The following is a 27,988-nucleotide window of genomic DNA, read 5'->3' as shown; positions in this document are numbered from 1 at the left end:
CTGTATGGCTTTAATGATAGAATTGAGATTCAAATAGTGACAGGTTGCTAGCCTGAGAAAAAGAGGAATCCCAAGTTTATTAGCTTTTTCCTTGATTAAGTTTTACTCGCGATTTATTTTTTGTCTTAGCCTCATTTTTATTTCCTCTCATATCATCCTTGCCGACGCAACGTCAAGGCTTTTAAAAGTTATATTTAATTAGCTACCAGCTCTGCATTGACATTTGTCATTCATTTTGCTATATTTATATAAATCACATAAAATACATAGTCAATCATCTTTTATTTTACAAAATGTGATATTCGCGATAACACATATCTTTATTCTTACTTACATTTAGAAAAAATGGCGTCACCATTACGTTTCTACTATTTATTTCTACTATTAAGTACTATTCTGTGATACTACAAAAAGGCTCTATTTATTTATATATATTTATAAAATGGCCTTTTTTATCACAATTCATAGGGAGAAAGTTGCCATTCTATAAATAAGCAAATTTACCTATTAATTAATCTTTTCAGTGTAAATTCCATTTTCTCTTTCTTAAATGGTAACAGATGACATTCGGACATGTCATTTTCAAATGAGATACGCATATTATTTATGCAGTCATTATTAAAATTAAATAGCACAAAAATTCGATATAAATAGTACAAAATGCACTTGCATATTTACGACGCACAAAAATTCCCGTATTTCATATATATATTTTTTTTGCAGTCGGGTAAAAAAGATTACATAACCGTCAACTTCACATCTTTCAGTCCCATCAGAAGCTATTCAAACTCCTTACTGATCTCGTTCATGGCCTCCAAAACATCACATATTCTACTCGCATACAACCTCACATCATCAGCCTTCTCAATCTTCAAACTGGCACAATACAAGTTCTTGTAAACATCAGTCATTTTCTCATAATCCTTGTTAGACTTTGATCTGCAATATTGTATGATACTTTTTAATATAAAATTTAGCCTGTTCTCATATAACGAGAGGAGACTAGATTCGCTTTTCATAGATTTGTCGTCGACGTCGTATGATTTGGGCGTCGGATTGTCTTCTGGATCTCTTTCCTTGATGAGTTTCATTACGGAGTGACACTGTCTCAGAAGTTGAATGGCTGACTGAAGTGACTTCAATTTGAGGTTAGGTGTCACTGGAACAAGAAAAATAATTTAAGTTTATTTCAGTGATTTTTCAAAAACATTTGACTGCGTGGACAATGTCTCTATATCTTCTAAAATTTTATTATTTTGAATCGATTGAATTAAAAGGAGGAAGTCTAAATTAGATAAAATCAAATAAGACAAATAAAAAAAACTTTAAAAACAATTAAACTGTTGGTCCAACAGTTTAATTGTTTTTAAAGCTCTTTCAGTTAGGCGTCCCCCAGGGGTTCATTCTGGGGCCCATATAAACATAGGCTTGAGAATAGTATCACGACCGCCACCAAGTTCTTAAGCGATACTGAACTCTTTCAGTACAAAGTTAAGGTTCAAAATTATAACATTTCATACAATTTATATTGAGAGAAGTTAAAAGTGAAAAAAAGTATTAATTATCAAGTCCCATTCGCAAATACGTATATACATAAATAAAATCAGGCTTCTTTCCCGGAGGAGTAGGCAAAGACTACATCATTGCAATTGCCACGATCCCTACATACTTCGTTCATTTTAGCCAGATACTCATTCATGCAAGGTCTATTCATGCAAGGTCGTCAGTTTCGGTTACTCCAGAATTAATCATATATTTTTTTTTCATCACATATCTGATGATGAACTCACTGGCCGCCTGCCCCTCCAGAAGCGCCACGTGCTCCATGACGGCGGTGAGGAAGCTGGCCGCGTCCTCCAAGCTCGCGAACATGTTGGCCGCCTGCGTGTAGTTCGAGCGGGCCTGGTTGAACAGCGTTCGCCGTTTGGGGCCGTCTTCTGATGTTATTCTGTGTAAAATCATCAATACTTATATTTTTATCTATGTTTATATAATGCGAAACAATTGAATACAGTAAATTTGCATGTATATACAACGGCTGACAAATAAAAAACTCCATATCTTTACTATGGAGGTCGTAAATGGCGACCAAAGGATATGCTAATATAGGCGATGGGCAAACAAACCTGTCACTATTTAAATTTAAATTCTATCTCAAAGCCGCTGTGGCCTTTTAATCTTTTCGAGACTGTTGGATCTGTCTGCCCTACAAGGGATATAGCCGTGTCATATTTATGTATATACATGTATGTATAAACGATCCAATACGGGTTAAGTCTCCTGCAAAGGTTACAGAGTTCAGACGGGAGTAGCTTCGTGTAAAAACCTGACTCACCCAATGCAAGATCATTTGTCTAAGGCATACCCCTGGCTCCTCTCTGTCTCTCAGTGCTGAGGATGCAACCGGGACCAAATCCAGGGGGAAGAAGAAGAAGCAGAGACGATACCTGTATTGGGAGTGGTATAGCGACCCCACACGGTGATAGATCATGGCGGCTCTGAACTGGTACAAGTATTGTCGCGGTCCTGACGATAGATGGCAGTGTTTGAGTGCGAGACGGAAGGCGTCGACTACCTCGTTCACTTCCTGTTGAATACAGTAAGTATTTAGACGTAGAGTATGCCGTGTGGTTCCCGTCACTAGTGGAAAAAAGAATAGGACCACTCCATCTCTTTCCCATGGATGTCGTGCCTAATACTAGCTGACTAAAGGATAGGCTTATATACTTGGGATTCCTCTTTTAGGCGATCGGCTAGCAACCTGTCACTATTTGAATCTCAATTCTATCATTAAGCCAAACAGCTGAACGTGGCATTTCAGTCTTTTGATGACTGTTGGCTCTATCTACTCATATTGATGATGATTGATGCTTCGTTATGGCGTATAGTAAAACTCCGTCCGCCTTTTTTTCTACGCCTATGAGAATAAGATTGAAAACAAATGTATCACAAAACGTCTAGGAAAATTCCTTTTTTTCATACAAAATAAGTTTCCCATATAATATGTTTGCTAAGTTACAATAATTATGCTTTCTCTGATGTATCTTAAAACAATTAACAAAAAACACCAAACTCCGCTCGGTCACCCAGGTACTAAAGTTTATTACACACAACAAGAGTACTCAGAAGAGACTGCAGACATAAGGTTACTAAAATATTGGAAATTCACCTTTGTGATGATATAACGAGAGATTAATAGTATGTTGTAACGGAGGCAACTTGACCTCCATACAACGGATGAGAATGACACTCACAATGGCTCTGGGACACTCCTGCATGATCACAGCTTTGGTGTAGTGGTGGCAGGACAGCTCCCAGGAGACGAGCTCCCACACGGTGAGAGCCCCACAGGTTTCTCTGTTCCCCAGCAGTTTGAGGGCAGTGGAATATAGTTCATCCGCTTGGCTGAAGAGTACCCGCTTGTCTGTGCTGTAAGAATACATTTTTTATTTTTAAAAATATATATAATAACTATGTGCCGTGTGGTACCCGACACCGATAGAAAATAGAATAGGACCACTCCATCTCTTTCCCATTTCGCGACAAATCCTGCAGGGAACTTAAATGTCTTAGTCTAGCTGTGCCCGCGACTTCGTCCGCGTGGAATAGTTATTTTTTCACATTTTCTGTTATTTCTTTGCTCCTAATAGTTGCAGCGTGATGTTATATAGCTTAAAGCCTTCCTCGTTTAATAGTCTATTCAACACAAAAATAATTTTTCAATTCAAACCAGTAGCTCCTGAGATTAGCGCGTTCAAACAAACAAACAAACAAACTCTTTAGCTTTATAATATTATCTAGTATAGAGTACCTATCTAATAATTTCTTACTAGCGACCCGCCCCGGTTTCGCACGGGTGCAAAATTCGGAAAAAATTATACATAAAAACCTTCCTCTTGAATCACTCTACCTGTTACAAAAAACCGCATCAAAATCCGTTGCGTAATTTTAAAGATTTAAGCATACAGACAAACAGACTTTAATAGCGACTTTGTTTTATACTATGTAGTGAAGCGTTCATCATTTCTCCTGATTCTATTTAAACATGTAAAGAAAAAAAATATACATATATATATATTTAACTTACTTCAATCCGCCGACATCGCAGTGGGCCTTAAACCTCATATACCTGGCCTTGTTGCAATACAACAAAGCTAAGTTAGGCACGTCTTTGACCTGCTCGAATATAGACGTGGCCTCTTCTATACACTCAGCTGATCTTTTTGACATCACGGCGAACTGTCTCAGTAAGAGTTTGGCTGTCGTGCTCCTATGTTCTTTTTCTTCTACGTATTTTTGGTATATTTCTGTAAATTAATTGTTTTACTATTACAGTGAATTCGGGTAACTTTGCTCCTTATCGAGGTAACATAGTAACTCGTATTTTTTCGTTATCTTCCGTTTCAAGTAGTAAGTTAGTATTTCATATCAACAATTTAAATTTCAATATTAATTCATACTTTTTATCGATAATATAATCAAAGTATGTAATTACAAAAATAGTGTGGATTAATGTTACCCTGAGAGGCCAAAGTTACTCCAATTGACTATATTTTTATTTTAATACCATAATTGGATATTACTCTTATCATGATACATAGATGGAGACTGACTCCAGATATAATAGATAAAGGAGATATATATATATATAGACAGATACTCTTATTATTTATACAATAAATTAAAAAACCAAAAATAAATTATCTTTCTGAAGGACATTAAGAATATTGGAAATTATGACAAGGATGACAGAGATTGATGATTGAGACTTCAAAGCAAATCTCCACCGTCGCAATGATTAAGATTGATGAAGCTGATTGACAACTGAGATTGAAGACCGAGATTGAAGATTGAGACGGATGAGATTGACAACACTCACGCTGCCCGTCGTTCATGTAGCGCGCCGCTAACTCGTTATTGACGGAAGCGAGTCTCCGCAGTAATTCGCTTCGCTTGTCGTCCGCCGCCTTGATGGCGAGACGGTAGTACGAACAAGATTGAAGCATTGATTCAATCTCGTCAGCGGGCAGAGTTATGTCTGGTGATTAAGAGAAATTACAATTAACGTTAACGAAAGTATAAATGAAAAAAAAAGCGGAAAGAATGGCTATACGTTATTTCCTAAAGTCTCACTTTTGTAAGACGAAATATTCAGGCGGTTATGCCCATCATAGGGCGCCATTTGAACTCGCGAATTGACTGAACTGAAAGCGAGATAGCACGAGACATTTTGTTGTAGGATTTTAAGTTTTATTCACTTGTGATAAGGTCGTTTTTTTATTGAGTTTTCATTCGTATCGATTCCGCGGTAGGTCGAGTTATTCTGCGCCGTCAATATATTGCCGGTGTGACTTAAATAAGTGGGAGTAAAATAGTTTGCTCGATATCTCAAGATCTGCTCGATCGATGTTGATTCTGGATTAAAAATTAATCTTATAGTTTTGCATACATATAATCATGTCTATATCCCTTGCGTGGTAGACAGAGACAACAGTCTTGAAAAGACAAATAGGCCACATGCAGGTGTTTGGCTTTATGATAAAATTGAGATTCAAATAGTGACAGGTTGCTAAAAGAGGAATCCAGAATTTTTTAGCCTATCTCTTAGTCGCTTTTTACGACATCCATGGGAAAGAGATGGAAGTGGTTAATACTGTTTTAAGTTTTTTTTTTTTAAAAGAGTGATCCTATTTATTTTTCTATTGGTGCCGAGAACCACACAACATCTTCAAGTTTTCTGTATAAATTAACACTTACTTAGATCAAACTCGTCTCCCGCGACTCCGTCGACCTCCTCCGCCATGTCATTCTCAATCTCCAATTTTATTTTGCTATCAATATCGTGATCTGTCTCGAACTGTATCTTGAACTGTTCAAAACTATTCCAATGCTTGCTCAACTGAAAAAAGTTATCGCCCACCCGGCCCAACAAGCAGCTAACGTGAACTACCCTACTTTTAATAATCATATTCGACAATAACTTCTGACATTTGCTGGCCATGTCGATATATTTGAGTGAGAAACCGTACTGCTCATTGGCATACGAGAACTCAGCTAGGGTTGCGTACGCCAAACATATTTTCTCATACAACAAAGTTTTCAAATGTAATTTCCACGCGAAATTGTCATCCCTATTCGGCTCTTGCCAGGTCGGGTAAGAATTGTTCTCTTTTCGGATTAAGATCGCATTCTTGTCTATGCCCGGCGCGGATTCAATCAAGCAGTTCGGAGATTTCTCAGTGTTCCGCCTCTCGCGCTTCCGCCTGCGCCCGCGCGTGTTCTGCGCCTCCTTCTTGATCGGCTCGTAGTCCATTTTGATTGGTTCGGACGGGTTCGCCATTTTTGGATGTTGCTCCTCCATTATGATCTGTTGGCGAAGTCGTTCGCGCTCTTCTTCCTGTTGAGAAAAAAATGTTGTTGATATATTTCAACGGCCTGTGTGGCGCAGCGGTAGTAGCGCTTGTCTGTGACACCGGTGGTCCCGAGTTCGAATCCCCCGGTCAGGGCATGATGAGAAAAGAACTTTTTCTGATTGGCCTGGGTCTTGGATGTTTATCTATATAAGTATTTATTATAAAAATATAGTATCGTTGAGTTAGTATCACGTAACACAAGTCTCGAACTTACTTCGAGTCTAACTCAATCAGTGTAATTTGTCCCGTATATATATATTTGAGCGGATAAATCGATTTGTCACTAAAAGTAAAACACTACTGTAAAATGTAAACATATTATCGCATTTGATTTTAGTTTTAATGAAAGGCTGTAAGATGGCTTAATGATGAAATTGAGATTAAAATAATGACAGGTTGCTAACCCGCCATACAAGAGGAAGCCCAGGTTAATAAACCTATCCATTAGTCAATCGCATTTTACGGAAAGATACGGTGTGGTTCAATTCTCAAGTGCCGAAAACCACACGGCACGGTGTATATATATTCTACAGCTGCTCCTTAAGAAGCATAAAACCGTATTGTATGATCCTGAAAAGTTAAGGAAGAGACGGAAAAATAATGTCGTTGAGTTACCAATTACAAAAACCCATTTTGCCAGTATTCAATATGATAAACGGTCTTGTTATTTATACAACAAAGCTAACAAACAACTAGAAATATACTCAAAACCTCAATATGTTGTAAAAGATATTCTAAATAGATGGCTATTGAATCTTACCTATTCTGAAGCGGAACTGTTCATAGATTATGTGGTTGCTTAATAATAAGTTTTTGTATACTTAGTTGATTTTATTTATTTTTTTGTAATTCAATACAAGTAACTAGATCATAATTACTGTTATGTTAATAAGAGGAGCGGAGCCTCCTGACACAGGCATCTTTTGATAGCTTACAAGGAGACTCCAACACCTAGTTATAAGATCATTATCTGTTTCAGAAAATAAAACATTTTTGATTTAGATTTTTGATATATTACCTGGCACCGTCTCATAGTGACGTTGTGTAGCGACAGTAATCCCCTGAGCGCGTGCGAGAGCGCTATGCCGCACCTCTCGGCGGCGTCCGAGCCCAACTTGTGACTAGAATCCGGGTTTTTCTCGTCCTGACAGATAAATATTATATATAATTCAAATTACATACATACATACACATGGTCACGTCTATATCCCTTGCGGGGTAGACAGAGCCAATAGTCTTGAAAAGACTGAATGGCCACGTTCAGTTATTTGGCTCAATGATAGAATTGAGATTCAAATAGTGACAGGTTGCTAGCCCATCGCCTAAAAAAGAAACCCAAGTTTGTAAGCCTATCCCTTAGTCGCCTTTTACGACATCCATGGGAAAGAGATGGAGTTGTCCTATTCTTTTTTGTATTGGTGCTGGGAACCACACGGCACTTCAATTTTCGGCACGGAAATTCAAACTTTTATTTGCATAATATGAGTACAACAAGGTCTTAAATATAATGTATAACAGATCTTCATATTTACCCTTTCGGATGTTGCAAACATTTATTATGTATTAGTAGACATACAAACTTATACATATAGGTACTACTACCTCAATTCTATCATTAAGCCAAACAGCTGAACGTGGCCATTCAGTCTTTACAAGACTATTGGCTCTGTCTACCCCGCAAGGGATATAGACGTGACCATATGTATGTATGTATGTATAGGTAGGTACTATTTATATTCACGATTTCTTTTTAATAGATTCATGTTTTAGAATGTTATATGTGTGTGTCTTTTGATAGCAATAAAATCATTTATCTATCTATTAAAATATGTATATTGATGGTTAACACATACATATACAAAGGTCACGTCTATATCCCTTGCGGAGTAGACAGAGCCAACAGTCTTGAAAAGACTGAATGGCCACGTTAATGATAGAATTGAGATTCACATAGCGACAGGTTGCTAGCCCATCGCCTAAAAAAGTTTGTTAAAATCCCAAGTTTGTAAGCCTATTCCTTAGTCGCCTTTTACGATATCCATGGGAAAGAGATGGAGTGGTCCTATTCTTTTTTGTATTGGTGCCGGGAACCACACGGCAACTGTTAATATGCTCTTTAAACTGCTAAAACAAGCAGAACATCATAGTGAAGTATCTCATTACAATTTCAATTTTTTTTAATTCATTTATTGCATATCATTTTGTACATTTCAGTTTTAACTACTACAATAGTCACTGTTTCAATAATGAGTACAACATGAACCTCGTAACGCATCTCGAATTTACTTTGAGACTAACTCAATATGCTTCATTTGTCCAGCTTTGAAATAACCTCCCACAAGATACGAGATCTGCTCTTAACCTAAGTTTAAAAAAAAAACTAATCAAGACTGTATTCTGATGTTTGTAACAATTGAGTGTACTCATATTCATGTAAGTTTATAATAATATATTTATATTTATGTAGTATGTCTATCATTAATTAATAAGAAATTAATTGATTATTATAATGCATCCTCAATGTTTTTTATGTGCGCTGCCTTTTTGATTATGATTTTTTCTTTCGTTGACTAGAAAACATCAGAATTGGGATAAATCCATTGTTGCACATGTTCTTCTAAATCCAATGACTTTTTATTAATTTCCTATATATATCTTTTTATGAGCAATAAAGAGTAAACATTCAAACAAACAAAATGTAGAACAATGTAGCGAACAATATACATACCCCCTTTTTATTCTTCATCCGGTCTCCGATGTTACTCAGAGCTAAACCTCTTGTCAACACGGCCAACTTATTGCCATCTACATCCCCCTCACTTTCACTGACTTTACCCCCACTCGCAATATCACCCCCACCACCCCCTTTAACATCCCCACTTTCACTAACTATCACTTCTTTGGCACTATTCTGTTCGGATCTGTAGCAATCTTTGTCAGTATTGTTGTCCTTTTCGCACGTGTTCCCGGACGAAGTGCCGTCTCGCTCGCTCGATAAGTCTTTCATGAACTCGGCGCATTTCGCGAAATCGGGATCTTCTTTGTCTTCGTCTGAACTTTCATCTGAAATAAATAGCATAATTATTATTTATATCGATGATTTTTACATAATAACAGAAACTAATCATCAGGATGAATACACTGTTTCTGGTTTAATAAGGGTTCTTTTTCATCTGTTCTAATTTTCGTGCTGTGTGTGATGTCGTAAAAAGCTACTAAGGGAATGGCTTATAAACTTTGGTCTCTTCCTTTAGGCGATGTGCTAGCAACCTATCACTATTTGAATCTCAATTCCATTATAAACCCATACAGCTATATTTTATATCCATTGGTAAGATATGTAGCCTATTCTAAAGTACCGGGAACCACACGGCACCACGGCAAAAGACGAAAAAGAAGCACCAAAAAACCGTTCAAAAGAAAAACATTAATTCACCTTTAAAATTCGGACAAGCCGGATTAGTCGTGGCTGGTACATACAAATCCGAAAGCATGTAATGTGACGACGCGACTATCTGCGGGTGACTTTCGACCTTCAACAGCTCAATTACATGCTCCAACAGCTGTTTCACATGCCGCGTCCTGTTCGTCAGGCGCATGTTCCTCGCCACCCTGTATAACAGCATAGCGACGGGCGTAGTGAACGGATTGTCCAAATTATCAGGACACAGGCTTGACAAATCGTAAAGTTTTACAATTTCATCTTCAGGCCCCTTGAACAGCCAATACGTGTGTCCGGCCTTAGTCGCGTTCGCTTTGAGAAAGGACAATATATTCTGTGCCACGTTCCTCACCACTTTAGGTGAGAATCTCGAATTTTCTATGTTAGGCAAGTCTTCGGTCTTCATAGGTTCATATTTTTGCACTATGCCGTCATGGTGGTAACACATCAACACTTCAGGCACGTTACACATAAGATTGTCCAACCAATAATCGATTCCTGTTAACACGTTTATAGGATCTCTTGCGTCTCGGAGTCGGAGGCTGACGCAGGGTCGATCTTTGTCCCCGAAGATGGGCAGGTCGCTGCCTATCAGCATGTGTATGTCCTCAAAAGTCCAAAGAACGTTGCGTATGTACATATGCTCTTTTGGTACTTCGTCCGATTTCGTTTCCGGCTCTGGGAGGTACGGTCCTGGAATAAAATATCACATTTCAACAATATATACAATACATACATGTAGTGACGTTTTTATGCCTTGCAAGTAGGCAAAGACAAGTATTCATTATTATGGGACATTTCGAATATCACTGAATAATTATTGTAATTTTTGGTTTTACGACATTGGTTCACGTCTAATTCCGGCCGTTTCTAAAGCGTTGTGCAAAACAGTGCATAGTTACCGGGCTGTATGGTGGGCGTGGGCGGCGGCTGTGGCACAGGCAGTTGCGTTAGGGATGCAACATAGTTACCGGGCTGTATGGTGGGCGTGGGCGGCGGCTGTGGCACAGCAGCTGCATTCGGGATGCAGCATAGTTACCGGGCTGTATGGTGGGCGTGGGCGGCGACTGTGGCACAGAAGCTGCGTTAGGGATGCCGCATAGTTACCGGGCTGTATGGTGGGCGTGGGCGGCGGCTGTGGCACAGGCAGCTGCGTTAGGGATGCAGCATAGTAACCGGGCTGTATGGTGGGCGTGGGCGGCGACTGTGGCACAGAAGCTGCGTTAGGGATGCAGCATTGTTACGGTCTGTATGGTTGGCGTAGGCGGCGGCTGTGGCACAGGAAGCTGTGTTAGGAATGCAGCATAGTTACCAGGCTGTATGGTGGGCGTGGGCAGCGGCTGTGGCACAGAAGCTGCGTTAGGGATGCAGCATAGTTACCGGGCTGTATGGTGGGCGTGGGCAGCGGCTGTGGCACAGAAGCTGCGTTAGGGATGCAGCATAGTTACCGGGCTGTATGGTGGGCGTGGGCGGGTGCGGGTGCGGCGTGGGCGGCGGCTGCAGCACACTGCGGTACAGGAAGCTGCGCGTGAGCCCCGAGTGCGGCGCGCTGCATGCCGTCACCATCATCCGCTCCTGTTACATCCAATCAATCAATAATATTTCTTTGTGAGAACTAGTTAGGTACATGTACACATTGTACAATGCCACCATTATGATGCTTCACTTTTCATCAAGCCACACTCCGTCCGCCTTTTTTTCTACATCTATGCAAAAAAAAAACTAACAAAATACCTTCTCAGACATTGTCTTCAATATGTTCTCGTAGAAGAACTCTTTAAGCCAGGACCACTCCGACTTCATCAGGTAGTCATACACGTCAAAATCGTCCAGCAATAGAGTGTTTTCCACTCTATGTACCATCATGCTGACCTGAAAATTGAAGAACAGTGATATTTGACACAAAAAAACAAAAACAATAAACGAAAAGATTGTAGTAGCAAAGACTTTATCTCAACATGCAATTTATTTTATACTGGCTTTTACCCGCAGATTCGCCCGCGTTAATTTAACCCTACGGAAATTATAGTTTTTACTCGGATGAAAGGTACCCAATGTCATTTATCAAGACTCTTAATTATATATACATGATATTTCAATAAGATTAATTCAGTAGACAACTCGTGAAGTGGTGACAAACAAATAAACTCACTTTTGCATTCATTAAATTAGTTTGATTGGGATGGGAAGGTACTTTGTAAATTTTAACTGCAAAAGGCTGTATAAAACTTAAATGCATGTTAGTTTTTGTTAACTAAGGAAGCTAAAATTTGGCATAAGGAAGTAAAGTAAGTATGACATACATAATTTAACCTTTCTGAGTAGGAAAAGAAAGCTAAAATTATGTACATCCTCTATATAATCTATATGTTGTCAACAGTCATTGCCACAGTTTTGTTTACATTAATTTGTTGCTTAACATTTAAAATTTCACATTTTGGTTCATTGTTACTCATATGAAATACACAAAAGTAGGTACGAAATTCTAAAAATAACAAAATTACTTACTGTCCCCTTCGGCTGGTAGGGCAATTTCAGCAGCTTCTTGATACACTCCGCACCCGATATGACATCCACCTCGCCAACGCTGTCGGGGAACATGTGTGCCATCCTGAAGCTGCAACCGACATGTTGATGTTTAAATAATTCAAACAATAACTCAAAGATTGGTGAAATAATGGGATCAATAAACAAGAAACTGCCCGAGATATAACTACAAAATTATACTTTTTTTTTTTTTTTTTTTTTTTTTTATACGGGACAAATTACACAGATTGAGTTAGCCTCGAAGTAAGTTCGAAACTTGTGTTACGAGATACTAACTCAACGATACTATATTTTATAATATAATACTTATATAGATAAACATCCAAGACCCAGGACAATCAGAAAAAGTTCTTTTCTCATCATGCCCTGGCCGGGATTCGAACCCGGGACCTCCAATGTCACAGACAAGCATACTACCGCTGAGCCACAGAGGCCGTCATACTTAGTTGTGATGTCACACCTTTGTAGTTGTTTATACATACATACACATATGATCATGACTCTGTGTCTCGCAGGTAGACAGATTCAACGTCTTAAAAAGACTGATAGGCCATGTTCAGCTGTTGATCGGCTAACAGAAGAATCCCAAGTTGACAAGCCTATCCCATAGTGGCTTTTTACGAAATCCGAAATTGAGTTGTCCTATTATTTTATCTATTGGTACCCGAGATCCACACTGCACTTAGTTGTTTATATTGTCAAAATTAATACTAAAAAAGTACATAACTATTTAATCGGCTCAGAATATCTGGTAACAAATAAAGACTTTTTTTTATTTAAACTTTATACACATAAAATGTAAGTACAACAAGTGGACTTAATGTCACAAGGCATTCTCCTGAATTCCTCTTTATGTGGATTTTGTATTCACAAAGAAATTAATTAATTAATGTGACATATTTATTTTTCATTGTTCAAATAAAAGGCCGTAAGGCTTCGGAATAGGTTAAATTATGCAATGTTTTTAAAACTGCTGAATCATGTTTCATACTACACTCAAAAGGAATCACAGCAAGATATTTATGAATGGGAGATTGATTTTTCAAAGAACTTGTATTAATCAAAAAGATGTACTAACCTAGACAAACCAGTACCGGTGGTCAAAATTTGCTTCAAGCCATAAGAGTCTATGGCAGCTCCCCAGTTTGACGGGGGAAGGTTCAAATCTGTGTTACATTGCAACCGAGCATACCCCACGGGGCTCTGAAATGCTGTGTATTTGACCACGGCCGTTGATTTGACGCCCGGCGATGGACTACGGTCCTGAAAACATTTATGTTACAAATTGTGAACCGACGTGATTACAAAATACCTACATAAAAAAAAATTACATGCTCTGAAATTTGATTGATGTCTGCTGATGGTCTGTTGGTTTATTCCCATCATAATGTTAAAGATTTCGATCAAAATCTATTGGTGATGTTACCTTAGATCTTTTGTACTCCTCCTCCTCATTTTCAACTTCCTCCATGTTTTCAGTATTTTTCATTTTTCTGCCTTATTTTTGTTTTGTCAAACATATAAATGCTCTCCACATGTGGCACTTATTTCCTTTAGACGGATTTCGTATTCATATAGAAATTCCGCGACAATCTCCGCAATTCCGAAGGCAAACCTACCGCATCCGCAGCCGCAGCAGACACTTGACAGATATTTAATGAACGACTAAAGTGAACGTTTATTTACTGTGTTTCGGCGACATTGAGAAACTTGACATTGATAATGACATTGGGAAATATTTTTTGTCCAAGAAATAATATTACACTAAAAGTATAAAATTAACAGTAAATATAGCTATTTTCAAAAAGTTATTACTGATACCGTTATAGGCGTATCCGTATATACCGATATCGGTAATCTTATAAAGTTATATAACGATATTAACTTACGTTATATATCATTACCATTAAATGTTAAGAATAGCGATACCAATTAACTTTATAAATAATGTTACCAATAAGCGTTATAAATATCGTTATCGTTATGTAAAATGAAAATCTGTTCAGTTTTATAAAATACCTTTATCCGTCGCAACACAACTGTACGATACGCAACGCGATTAGAAGTGTTCACGGCGAATCCAACATTAAATCAATCAATAACGTTATATGACTTTACCAGTAAATACAAAAAAAAATAACGTTTTACAATCTTAACGATACCTCTAACTCTTAATATTACTAGTAACGTTTTATGTATGAGTATAATGGTAAATGAAGCCAAAAATATCGTTACCCAATATAAAGGTATTGAATTTATAACGTTAACCCTGTTTGGCAATAATATCGATACCTATTATTTAACGGTAATTGAAACCCTGATCCCATCCCTAGTCTAGGTAGCCGGCTAGCCGCCATTTTATGTTGGATTGTAGTGCATCGACTCGACCGCTTGTGGTGGTTTGCTTACAACGCATAAATTTTTATTGATTTACATTTCGTGCCTGCCGTTATTTTGGATTTTGCCCACAAATTAAAGAATAACCTCGTTTTTCTGTAATTTGGTAAGATTTATTACATTTTGCACTTATTTTTTTTCATGTCACTGCCAACTCAGCCGGCTAATAAAAAAATTCTCAATGTTCCACCTGCTGTGTAGGGGAGGAATCAATAATTTTTGCAAAGAATATAAGTCAATGACCTCTAGCATTTTAACAAACTTCATGACCTCCGTCACTGTCTTATAGCACCTACTTAGGTAATCGATACTCTCGACCATTAACCAGTCATTCGCGTGGTGTTTTTTTTTGTAGACTGCAATAATGGCGAACCGAAGACCTCAAACTGGTGGACGGCGACCGGATTTCGCGCGCAATGACCGCAACAAGAACTTTGGTGGTCGCACGGGAGTGTCACCCTGGCAGGGCGGCGGCGGCCCCGGAAATGGCCTACCTAACCTGCTCCCTTTGGCGGGAGGATCTACTGAAGCTACCTTGGCCCTAGCCAGCAATATCATCAACTTACTCCAACCGCGCCAGAACCCTGTGCCATCTCTCCTGGACATGCCTATAAGACGTGACTTTGGCGGCAATATGGGTCGGTATGATCGTGGTTACGTTCCAAATAGGGTAAGTACTAGTACTTGTCTAAATCTAGTGATGACTCTAAAAATAACTTCCCAAGCTTTGTCGTTCATTGCTGAACTCTCAATTGGTTACACCACACTGCGCAGAGCAGATATCTAAAAACTTATCCATGTCATTGTTCAGCCTTAATGGCTCATTGAATGTAATTAAAATACTTGTTAATATGATGACATCATTTGCAATTTTAATCCAATGTCATGCATGTTTTCAATTTACAGAGATTTCTCTCGATGTGGATAACACATGTTAAATCTTCAGATTTGTCTTGATTTTCAGTTTTCAGCATTCCTTCGTGAGGCCCACGAGGCTGCACTTATAGTACTAACACTTTATTCTGATCACTTCCCTTTAGATGGGCAATCAGGGTAATTTCCGGCGTACGGGAAATTACAATCGCGCTGGTGAGCGTATGCACAATCGTAAACCGTCCAAGCCCAATGACGGGCAAAGGCAGCAAAACAAGAGCTCCGTGAAAAAGGATGCCGATTCCAAGGCCAAACCTGTCAAGGAGAGGTAAGGAATCCCCGCTTCCTTCCGGTGGTGCCACCGAATCTCACGCCGCACTCGGTGTGCCCCTTTGTACATATTTCTGAGACACTTAAACAACGGAATACGTTCACCGGAGCCTAGCCGTAACGGCATGTCACTTGCCCTTGAATCCAATTCTTCACCATAGACTATTCTTGGTCTAGGTTTGTTGAGATGAAAGGCAGCCATTTTCAAACTGGTTTTTTCACTGTAGCATGGTGTTTCTCCCAAGTTTTCTCTCGACACAGCATACTATCCTTCATGACTTTGAGAAGTGATGCTTCATGAAGACACCATGCTTCAGGCCCTTAGTGATTAATCTTGGCGAAAATTAAAATCCCTTTCTAAATTGGATACATATTACCTTTAAGAATTGTGTATTTTATGGTAAGTATTGCAGTAACCTGGATCAGTATTGGTTTTTAACAGGACTCTGATGTAAAAACAAACAAAATTTTATGCTAAGTAATGTATAATGGAGAAAATAGTGATTTAAAAATATGGCTAGTGTCCTTTGTTTAATTAGCAGTTTTAAATTTTTCCTTGCTAATTAATTAAAATTTTTATGTATTTGCTTAAAAAAATGCCTGAAGACTTTCCTTTATTATTTATTTGTTTAAGTTACAATTTTTTTTCTATCTAAAAAGCAGTCTTACATGATAATAGATGTTTAACGTATTTCCAGTCTCATAAAGAGTAAATGATAAAAAAATGTATAACTTTGTTTCCCAAAATAAAATGATACAATTTGGTTAATATTTATAAATCTATGATAATGTTTTAATTTACAATTAAAGAATTATTTTCCCTTAGAAGTACAAAAACATGAATTTATTACTCCTACATCAATTAACATGCAAGACTGTCAATGTGTAATGGACACATACCAGATGTTTAAAGTGTTAGTCAAATAAAAATCCCACAAGCCACTAACTTACCAAGTATACAGCAGCGATCAAGAGGACCAGAACCAAAGCACCAGCTCCGAGCAGGCGGAGAACAAAGAAGACGCAGACAAGAAGGAGCCAAACAAGTCCCGTTACGATGAGATTGAGAAGGCTTTGCTCAAGTGCCACATTTGCAACAAGAGCATGTGGGATGGAAGGTCGTTTGAGAACCATCTGAATGGGAGAGCTCACGGGATCATGATGCAGAAGACTGCTGAGAGCTACGCTTTGACAGCGGATACTATGAGGCAGGAGATTAAGGTGAGTTTTAGGGCTTATTTTTGTTTCTCTACATACTATGTTAAATTGTCTTTGCTCTTACGTGTACGTAGGTACCTATAAAACTAGGTCATTGATTACGTTGTTAACCATTTACCGTTGCAATCCATAATATATATATATATATATATTTTTCTTTTTTCAATATTAAATCTCATAAATATATAAATCTCCCGTGAACAATGTATTCTCCCGTCCACATTCTATTCTAAGTATAATTTAATATTGTGAAGTTGACGTTGTTGATGAAAATGCTGCAGTGCAGTTTGTTACCGCTTCTTCTGCACTGACGCCTTGGAAGCGGCAGTAAACTTAGTTTTTAAGTAATTTATTTGACGTCAACCAAGTTGTTAAACCATACGACAATTATTAAGCGATATAATAATATCCTATAATAATGAATAAAAATTTTGAATTTTGAATTTTTTTGAATTTTGAATTTGTTTTGCGAATTAGGGATTTTTTTTTTCATACAACTGTTTGAAAAAAAATATATTTTCTTTTTATTGCGGTTTTGTATTCCATTATTGATACTGATTCCAACATTTTAATATACAAGTATATTAAACTTAAAATCCAAAAACTTAACAATAATGTCTTGCAATTAGTATCCCAATAAGATTAATTTCCCAAAAGGTCGGAGCATCAGGGGTCGAATCTGTAAGGTGCTTGGTTAAATTGAGGGATGCGCATAAAAGGCACAGGTTCGAATACTAACTGATGCTTTTACGATGAGGGAAACCTGCACATTCAAGCAACTGGATGTGTAACGATCGATCCAATGCAGGTCAGGTTCCCCTGCCAAAGTTGAGGTCAGATGGGAGTCACTTTATGTTTAAGCCCGACTCACCTAATCCAGGGTCCATGGTCATATGGTATACCCTGGCCTCCTCTCCAGAGGAAGAAGATTTATATCTTGACTTGAATATTAATAATTTGACGGCCTCTGTCCAGACCAGAGGTCCCGGGTTCGAATCCTGGTCAGGGCATGATGAGAAAAGAACTTTTTCTGATTGGCCTGGGTCTTGGATGCATCTTTATAAGTATTTATTAAATAAAATTAGTATCGTTGAGTTTGTAACACAAGTTTCGAACTTACGTCGAGGCTTACTCAATCTGTGTAATTTGTCCCGTATATATTTATTATTTATCCCAAAATAAAATTACAGATTCGCGAGATGAAACGCACTCGCAAGACGGGTCAACAACCCGCCCGCGACTTCTACTGCGCTATGTGCGACATGTACGCAGCCGACGGGCCGATACACCGGACGACCGTTGGTCATCGGAAACTCAAGAAATATCTCCATCCCACTTGCACCTCATGCCATAAGGAGATGCCGACAAGGATAGAATTGGACGAGCATCGTCTGACTGCCGAGCATATGAAGGTTATGCAGGAAAAACAAGAGGTGGTCACCAAGCCTAAGCCTGAAGGTAAGGACATACATACATATAATCACGTCTATACACATTGCGGGGTAGACAGAGCGAACAGTGTTGAAAAAGACTGATAGGTGATGTTCATCTGTTTGGCTGAATGATAGAGTTGAGATTCAAATAGTGACAGGTTGCTAGCTCATCGCCTCAAAGAAGAATCCCCGAGTTTACAAGCCAATTCCTTAGTCGCTTTCTACGACATCCATGGTAATGAGGTATGTGAAGGTAAAGACAAAGATATTTATTATATCAGTACAGACCAGACAGATAAAAGTTATTACTGTCTGTGGGTATCAGTTATATCAGCAGCGCACGCGCGACGCCGTTTTTTTGCGCGAAAAACTATTGCTGTTTCACAATAAATTTAATAATACTTTTTTTTTCATGACATTAATTTTTTTTTTTGTCAATCAGTAATGGTGATATCCACTCTGAACATGGAGCAGATGTACTTGCGCGAAGACCGCCACCGCTGGAGGCGCGGCGACCATTACGACGACAGGAGGAACAGGGACAACAGGAATGAGAAGGTATGAAGTTTGCAAACGTAAATATGTATACTATCTATGTTAGCGAAGGGTACCTATATTTATTTATTTATTTGGTCTACCATTATATTATGCTACATTACGTCGCTCTGGAGAGGAGCGCGGGGTGTGCCCTTGACCATGGATCCTGGATTGGGTGAGTCAGGTTGTACACGAAGCGACTCCAATCTGACCTCCGCAACTTTTGCAGGGGAACCTAACCTGTATTGGATTGATCATGGATACACATCTACATTGTTGCCTGAATGTGCAGGTTTCCCAACGATGTTTTCCCTCAAACCTTTGCCTTTCAGCGCATCACGCATATTAACCGGGCACCGTGTGGTTCCCGGCACCAATACAAAAAAGAATTGGACCACTCCATCTCTTTCCCATGGATGTCGTAAAAGCCGACTAAGGGGTAGGCTTATAAACTTGGGATTCTTCTTTTAGGCGATGGGCTAGCAACCTGTCACTATTTGAATCTCAATCCTATCTTAAAGCCAAATAGCTGAACGTGGCCTATCAGTCTTTACAAGACTGTAGGCTCTGTCTACCCCGCAAGGGATATAGACGTGATCATATGTATGTATGTATGTATGTTATTTTCAAAATTGGAAACAAGGTATCACTTAATGACGTCACTTCACTTAAATCTAAGTAATTATAACTACTACCGCTTCCAAAGCGCATATGTAGAAGAAGCGGCGAAACAAACTACACTGCAGTTATTTCAACGGACGTCAATTTACAAATATAGATCTCTTAAATCTACATAATATAGATAGGCTTACAAACTTGGGTTTCTTTTTTAGGCGATGGGCTGGCAACCTGTCACTATTTGAATCTCAATTCTATCATCACGCCAAACAGCTGAGCGTGGCCTTTCAGTCTTTTCCATACTGTTCGGCTCTGTCTACCCCGCAAGGGATATAGACGTGACAATATGTATGAATAAAATTATTTTACAGGACGAAGTTAAGAAGGAAAAAGATGGTGAAGAGCCCATGGAGGCTGAAGTGAAGCAGGAGCCTGAGGAGAAGAAGCAGGAGGAATTGGACTCGGAGAATACTGTTCTTGACTACAAAGAGGGTGATGATGTTGCCAACATCACCGAGGATATGTATCCAGCTTACAGGTGAATTATATGCTAATATTTTTCGCTACAATTTATCAAATATAAATAAGCAATTAAATATTTTTTTCTATTCTACATACATACATAAAATCACTCCTCTTTCCCGGAGGGGTAGGCAGTGACTGCCTCTTTCCACTTACTAATTATCACTACATTATGTAGTGATAATTAGCAAATGAAATTGAACTAGTCGTTCCGGGACCTCGTGAACACTTTACACATTCATAAAGTAAGAAATGCCGGAAACTACACGGCACTATCGTCATTCCGATTCCTGGCTAACGTTGGTTGTAATATCATCCCCTTTTTTGTAATATTTTATTATGTAATCCCCCAGCACTGAACGCGGCGTGGGCCGCTCGTTCCTGTCCCCGTTCCGCTGCGTGGAGTGCAAGCTGTGCCGCAAGCTGCTGGACTCTGATGAGACCGCGGAGCTCCATCTGAGGACTTGGAGGCACCACCAGCTGTTCCTCAGGCTCCTGGCTGACAAGGCAGCCGCTAACAAGGTATGTATACGTAGACTGTGATAACACAAGCTGCTAGACTCTGATGAGACGGCGGAGCTCCATCTGAGGACTTGGGAGGCATCACCAGCTGTTCCCCAAGCATCTGACTGACAAGGCAGATTCTCAAAACGTTTTATTTATACTGATACTAGCTGTCCCGGCAAACATTGTTTTGCCCCCTCAAGGACGAATAATTTTCCGTTTTGTTTTCACGATTGCCATTATGTCTTCGTTCCTTATGTGTGTATGTGACGAGAGAATTTTATATGTATAACATGAAATATAATTAAATAAATTTGATTGTTAATTAAATTTTTACAGCAACAGCAAGAAGTTAACCAAGATGTCACCGAGCAGCCCGCTGAGACGGAGGACAACGTCCACAAACGCACCATGGACAGCGAAGAGAACGGCAACTGGAAGAGACGCAAGACCAACGCCAGTGATGAGGCAAATGGCTTGGACGACAATGATGATGTTCATATGAAAGGTGAGTTATCGCTTCATAGTGTAGTGGGACCGATGATACAGGTTCGAGCGCCGCAAAGGGAAGATCTTCCGCCGGGTGTGATGCCTGGGGAATATACTATTGCATATTGTAAGAATGATAAATGAATAAAATAAAAAAATATTATTTTCTACCGTGTGATTCCTGGCAGTTAAGAATAGGACCACTCCATCTCTTTCCCATCTTCCTCTTGTCTTAGTCCCGGTTGCATCCTCGCCTCTTTGGAGAGGAACCCAGGATAAGCACTTGATCATGGATCCTTCGTTGGTTGAGTCAGGTTTTTACACAAAGCGACTCCCTTCTGACCTGTATGTGATCGATCTTGGTTCCACATCCAGTTCCACGTCACTCCATCTCTTTCCCATGTATGTCGTAAAAGGCGACTCAGGGATAGGCTGATAAATTTGGGCTTCTTTTTGAGGAACTTGTCACTATTTAAATTTTAAATCCATCTTTAGCTTTACAGCTTAACATAGCCTTTTAGTCTTTGCGAGGCTGTTGGCTTTGCCTACTTTGTAAGGGATAAAGACGTGATGTATAATTATATTTTGTCTTTCAGATGAGCCCCGCAGTGACGTGGAAGCAGAGTTGGAGGCCGAGCCCAACTCTGAGGACCTTGAGGATTGGGGCGATCAGGCTGAAGAAGAACAGGATAATGGTGACTATCTGTTCTTTTTCTTGCGAAATTTATACGATTACATTGAAGATAATCTTCAATATACAAGCAAGTTCAATCAGTAAAGTTTTGCTTAAATACATATGAATAGATTAGTCCGCCATTGCAGGTGATTTATTCCTTTTTTAACTATGTACTATTTGTTGTTACTGTGTCAATATCTGTACAATAAAGATATTACAAACAAAAACATGAACAGATAAAATTTTAAGTAGCAGTTGTTTTTGCAAAATGCAACTTATTGAATCTGTGTGTTTTCTGACATTTAACAACAGTATTTATTTTATGTTGTTTTTTTTTCTAGTACCCGAAGCAGAAAAAGAGGTTCCGGTAAAGAAGGAGCCGTCCCCGGAACCGGAACCGCCAGCGGCGCCCGCGACTCCCTCCGCCGCCGACAGGGCTCCTCGCGGGCGAGGGCGGGGCCGCGGCCGCGGGCGGGGGCGCGGGCGGTATTAGAAGCAGGAAAAGTTAAAGAATTATTTTGGCCATGATACGATAGGCGCGGTCATTTTGAGATTTATTTTTAAGCAACATGAAGTCTATATATAGTGAATAAATTGGAATTCGGAATCGTAAATTTGAGTTTAACATGGAACGGCTATCGTCTGAAACCTGCAACCGTTTGTTGGTTACACATCGAGAAAATAGAAAAGGATTATGGACATTGAAAGGTAAAATATGAATGAAATTTAAACACTAACACTAAGTTATTAAAACTTTAATTTCAAGCGTATTTCTCAGCAGTAAGAAAAGAAAAAATCTTTAATAATACTTAAAATCTGCTCATAGCGAATGGCTGAGTATTCTATTAACTAAACATAATTGTTAAATATTTACGATGTGTAATTAATTACTTATAATTAGGGATTAAATGCGATAAGAGATTCAAACATCAACCCTCATTGTATTTTAACCATTGGTTTTTCGCATTACACATTCATAGTAATAGTTTATGTCATAAGTGCACTTTGTACCAGTCTGCAATTTCTGTCAAACCATAGATTTATTACCGGGAAAAATAATAATACAAAAGGTATAATTTTTAAGAAAAAGACACATGGCTGGCGTGTTTATTAATTTATAGTTAAGCTTTATTGTAATGTATAGTTTGGTATGTTAACATTGATTATGAGCCCTATGACCAATAAGCCTAATCTAAGTCTAGCATGTAGAAATATTGCCTTAATTTCTACATAAAATTGAGCCTAGAAGTTTGACAGAATTTTCGATTGCAACAAAGTGTAATTTGTATTTAAGAAATGTTGATGCAAGATATTTGCATGTATAATTTAGCTTATATTATTATTATTACAATTGGTAATATGTAAGAATAATTTACATTGAGTGGTAAAATAATGTGCATTTTGTGGATAGGTATCCGGGAGTGCTTGAATGAATTTCTGAATCTCTAAAAATGAACTGTTGTTGAGACCAAAATGATGAAACAAGTTTGTGTACATAAAGCATATTATACTCATATAAACGAAAGGTGGTTTTTATGAAATGTATAATACCTGACATCATAACATAATCCATGAGAAATTTTGTTCAGAATGTTTTTATTCCCTCGCAGAGAGATTAAATCTTAATACACTTCTTCTATTTTGTGGTAGAAAAATTTACTTCAGGCTATATTATCATGTTGTATCATTAAAGCATCCTCACCATAGTAAAACCTTATTTATTAAATTGAAATTAATATGATAGTTTGCTTAGAGAAAATTATAATGAAGTAATGTACCTTCAAGAATATTAAAAATAGTATCCATGTTATACAAATTATTAGTAATCACAAATATGTTCTTAAAAGAACAAGTGGAAAGAGGTAGTCTCTGCCTACCCCTCCGGGAAAGAGGCGTGAGTTTATGTATGTATGTATGTATGTTCTTAAAATTACCTACACCTATAAAATCTAGTTAAATAACATTTTATTGGCTTTATATATATAAGTATACCTATATCAGTAGGTAGTGAAATAATTTTTGCATGTAATTAATATGTAATCAATAAAGCCTATGTCAATTAATTGAAATTTGTTTTATTTGTTCTTAAATTAATGTACCTACCTAAAAAAACTTGGCTAGCAACCTGTCGCTGAATAAGCCATCCAAGGTAAACATGGGCTTACATTCATGAACGTCAAGATGACGGAGCCACCTCGTAAAACACAAATACTGTCGAACCAGCCCTTAGTACCTGGTTTGTACCTATATCAAAAAATTTTGTACCTCAAAGAATTCAAAAATATCGATTGTGATATGTGGTTCCTCCATCTTGACGTCAAAATGGAGGAACCACCTTCGTTTCTTATAAAAATATAATGTATACCGTCGAGATGACCACACGGACACTAAGTACCTGGTTAGTACCTCCCAAGATCTTATCGCTATAATCGTTTTTTAAAGCAGTTTTTTCAGAAAATAATTAACAAAAAGAAAATGACAGAAGTGCCTGTGATTAATTATAGCAAAATGTATTAAACGAAGACTTTACTTCAAAATAGTTCTAGGCGTTTAGGATTTAGTACAAAAAAATATATTTATTAATTATTTAAAAGCACAATGCTAATGTTATGTTATTAAATTATACGAGGATTCAAATTGTAGAATAGCCTATCAAATAAATTTAATCGACTTTGAGATAATTTTATTTAAATGTAAGAAATAGTTTTATTTAAATATCAGAACTATTATTTATAACTTATTGAAATATATTTGGTTATATACAACTCGTTTAAATAATAAACCAGGTACTAAGGGCTGGTTCGATAATATTTGTGTTTTGCGAGGTGGCTCCGTCATCTTGACGTTCATTTACATTCTTGTTAAATTTTTCCTTTGCATGCAACACTCACCCTTACATACTTCCTCTCTCTACCTACAATCACATAAACAAGTTCCCACACAACTCACAAAACACACACACAATATAGTAAACATCAAATCTTTAATAAGAAACTTAAGATTAAGGAAACACAAATGCATTCTGGGAGTTGGGCATTGACATCTCCGAAACAGTTAAATAACTTCTGCAATGTCATTGTTATCCTATGAAATTTAATTATACTTGTTCTCGTTTCCAAATAAATATATATTTTTTTGTCTTCACCATAATTGAGACTTAATATAATGTAATTTATCATCCAGGAGTAGGTTGCCATGCCAATCAAGTTCTATTTTTAAACATTTGGGAATAGTGTATGTATTTGCAATATGCATGTACACTTTATCACACCACCAACTTAGTTTTTCTGTTGTGTCAGCGAGTAGACTGGTAGAGAATGCCAAATGGCATTAATTCTGCCCTTTGTACATTTTATGTGCTATAAAATTTTAAATAAATATGTCTGCAAGCAACATGCCGGCACTGTTATGTGTGTCGGCACAGACAACATTCCATTAGTAAAAGGCAATAGAAAATCTTAAAATCACCGTAGCTATTAAAACAACAATGTATTGGTACTAACCTAATTAACAATACAGCTACATTCAGAAAAGGAGAGATTATACTTGTAGTTATTATATACTAACAGATATTGATGGTGTAAACTATTCTAGAGTTGTATTAACAAGATTATAGGTACCTCAATTAAAATTAGGTCAATTTATTTTATATCACCAACAGTTCGTAAACCAAAACTCTACACTTCTTAACATCAATCACATCACTTCTTCTTCATTAAATTTAATAACAGTTTAGTATCACTGATCTGCATCTTTTGCCGTTGTTTTTGTTTCTTCACAGGCTTAAGCTTGGGTTTCTCAGGTTCTCCTGTAGATTGCACCTTAGCATTCTTCTTCGGTTCCTTTTTAAACAACTCTTTAAGTAACATTTCTTCGCGAGATACATTTTTAACCAATGAACTATCGCCAGAAACAGCTTCTTTTATTAAAATTTCTTTCTGAAAAGACACCTTTTTCTCAGCGTTAATTTTCTTCTTTAAAATTTTGTTGGGCGTAGTATTCGCAGAGTTGGCTATTGATTTTTGCTTTTTAGCTAATTTATTTAACACTTTCATTTTATTTCTTCCAAACTTCACCATTTTTCTTATATTTATTTTGTAAACTTAGATTTACAAGTTCGGTATTTTGCAGAAAATTGTCACGTGTTTTGTGTTTTGACATGTGTGTTACTGTCATGCACTGAAGCACAGGATGACAGGACAAATGTAGGCAAAGATATTAACCCTCCAAAAGGTTTAAATCCTACCCTCAGATGATTTAAGTAACTACCTACTGAATATTTATATGTATTTTAACTCAATAATTTTATGTAATGAAATAATGACTAATTCACTTAAGCTAATAATGATGACAGCGCAGCTTTCTCGCCTTCTTAAATTAAAAATGGCTTGGCTCAGGTAGACGACTTAATAAAACAACACGTGCTTTGTTTTATAATTTATTATTGTCATATTATGTCCAAAAGACAGCCGAGCTTAACGGAAACATTGACATCATAACATTTTAACACCACAATTGTACAATTATTTCGATACATCTATTCTAAACATTATCAAAACAGCTTCGCATACATACTTTTATGTGAGCAAAATAAATGCGTACCAAAATTATTTTATTAACATAGTATCATTAAAAAAAATATTTCAACGACATAATTAAAAAAAAAAATTAATTATCAGTTTGGAATTCAAGTATGATTTTTTAAACATTTACAAAATATGTAAAAACAATACTTAATTCAAAAGCCAAAGTTTACACTTAACCTAAAAACTTAATTATGTAGCTGTCTTTGGAATGCATTACCCAAGCACAGCCATGATGACGTGAATATAAAAAAATTACAACAAAGATAAAAACAGAGAGAAAATAATTGATAAGGCCAGAGTAAGGACTAGACTTATCAAAGACTACTTATTATTAAGAAAATATTTGAAATTCACATATTTTGTTGGCTAATGAATAAAGACCCATAGGTATAGATGTGACAGTCGTCACATAGTTTCATGAATGAATGAATGATGAATGAATGAATGAATGATTGGTTCATTTATTCTAGTCCTCCTTTGGATTTTTACCAAGAAAATGATCAGAATTAAACAGAGAAAAATAGGTTTAGATTTAATAGCTTCTAATTCTAAATACCATTAAAAACATAAATGAATTTAATTAATATAAAATAATATCCTAGTAGATAGGTAAATTAAATCCTTATTTTTGGGGCTAAGCGAAAAAACACAGTCCTATATTTTATTATTTAGAATAGCGAATTAGGTATGCTCTCATAAATGGTCTTACCTATACTATAATATTTTTTTTTACGGATTTTAGATGTTATGATTTTTTTCTTACATACATAAAATCACGCCTCTTTCCCGCAGGGGTAGGCAGAGACTACCTCTTTCCACTTGCCACGATCTCTGCATACTTCCTTAGCTTCATCCACATTCATAACTCTCTTCATGGCAAGCTCGGCGGTTTCGGGTACTTTTGACCTGACCCTTTACCAGTTTTTTTCTTATATAAGTCATTTATCACGTACATGTACTATAGGTACAAAAATCTGCATGTTCAGTGCCATGTATTGTCCTCGTCGATAATAATTTATGATACGTATTTTAAGATTGCTAAAAATGATAAAAATTCGAATGTGTAGTATATTTGGTACCTACATTTAATTTAAAAAAAGTCAATTTCAAAACAAATAAAACACGTACATAGTTACTTACATACATATAATCACGCCTATATCCCTTGCGGGGTAGATGGAGCCAGCGGTCTTGAAAAGACTGATAGGCCACGTTCAGCTGTGTGGCTTAATGATATTAAAAAACGTGATTTTATAAATTAACGATATGTGTATTGAGATTAAAAAAAATTGCAAAAAGATATAAAAAAGGCTTTGCTATGCCTATAAGTAAAACATATTTTTATTGGCTTAGACTAGACATATAAAATTCGTATATCAAATACACTTTGAGCTATATATTAG

At 37.3% G+C, this 27,988-nt stretch overlaps 2 protein-coding genes across 5 annotated transcripts; one reads left to right on the top strand and one right to left on the bottom strand.

Annotated features, from left to right (window-relative positions):
• Nucleotides 1-64: 64 nt before the first annotated feature.
• LOC106139909 (erythroid differentiation-related factor 1) lies at nucleotides 65-14,027 on the bottom strand. The gene is made up of 15 exons (XM_060951051.1): nucleotides 13,829-14,027; nucleotides 13,481-13,665; nucleotides 12,364-12,472; nucleotides 11,590-11,727; nucleotides 11,304-11,430; nucleotides 9,850-10,548; nucleotides 9,142-9,476; nucleotides 7,432-7,557; nucleotides 5,758-6,397; nucleotides 4,880-5,038; nucleotides 4,088-4,307; nucleotides 3,255-3,429; nucleotides 2,448-2,587; nucleotides 1,791-1,948; nucleotides 65-1,159 (listed from the first exon to the last, which is right to left on the bottom strand). Exons 1-15 carry the CDS (start codon nucleotides 13,889-13,891, stop codon nucleotides 780-782), a joined length of 3,654 nt encoding a protein of 1,217 aa, XP_060807034.1. The 5' UTR covers nucleotides 13,892-14,027; the 3' UTR covers nucleotides 65-779.
• A 726-nt stretch (nucleotides 14,028-14,753) lies between these two features.
• Nucleotides 14,754-22,583, top strand: LOC106140289 (zinc finger protein on ecdysone puffs). 4 transcript variants are annotated; one of them, XM_060950999.1, is made up of 11 exons: nucleotides 14,754-14,905; nucleotides 15,155-15,469; nucleotides 15,840-16,000; nucleotides 16,968-17,223; nucleotides 18,411-18,678; nucleotides 19,096-19,211; nucleotides 20,180-20,346; nucleotides 20,684-20,852; nucleotides 21,174-21,342; nucleotides 21,920-22,018; nucleotides 22,341-22,583. In XM_060950999.1, exons 2-11 carry the CDS (start codon nucleotides 15,164-15,166, stop codon nucleotides 22,490-22,492), a joined length of 1,863 nt encoding a protein of 620 aa, XP_060806982.1. In that variant the 5' UTR covers nucleotides 14,754-14,905; nucleotides 15,155-15,163; the 3' UTR covers nucleotides 22,493-22,583. The 4 variants fall into 4 exon arrangements, with proteins under 4 accessions (XP_060806982.1, XP_060806981.1, XP_060806984.1 ...); XM_060950998.1 differs by having other exon boundaries at nucleotides 16,965-17,223; XM_060951001.1 differs by lacking the exons at nucleotides 14,754-14,905; nucleotides 15,840-16,000 and having other exon boundaries at nucleotides 15,310-15,469.
• Nucleotides 22,584-27,988: the final 5,405 nt, after the last annotated feature.

Source organism: Amyelois transitella, chromosome 23, assembly GCF_032362555.1.
Source record: "Amyelois transitella isolate CPQ chromosome 23, ilAmyTran1.1, whole genome shotgun sequence".
NCBI classification, from domain to species: Eukaryota; Metazoa; Arthropoda; class Insecta; order Lepidoptera; family Pyralidae; genus Amyelois; species Amyelois transitella.
The sequence above is the reverse complement of the archived record's forward strand: the minus strand, read 5'-3'. Positions and strand labels throughout refer to the sequence as shown.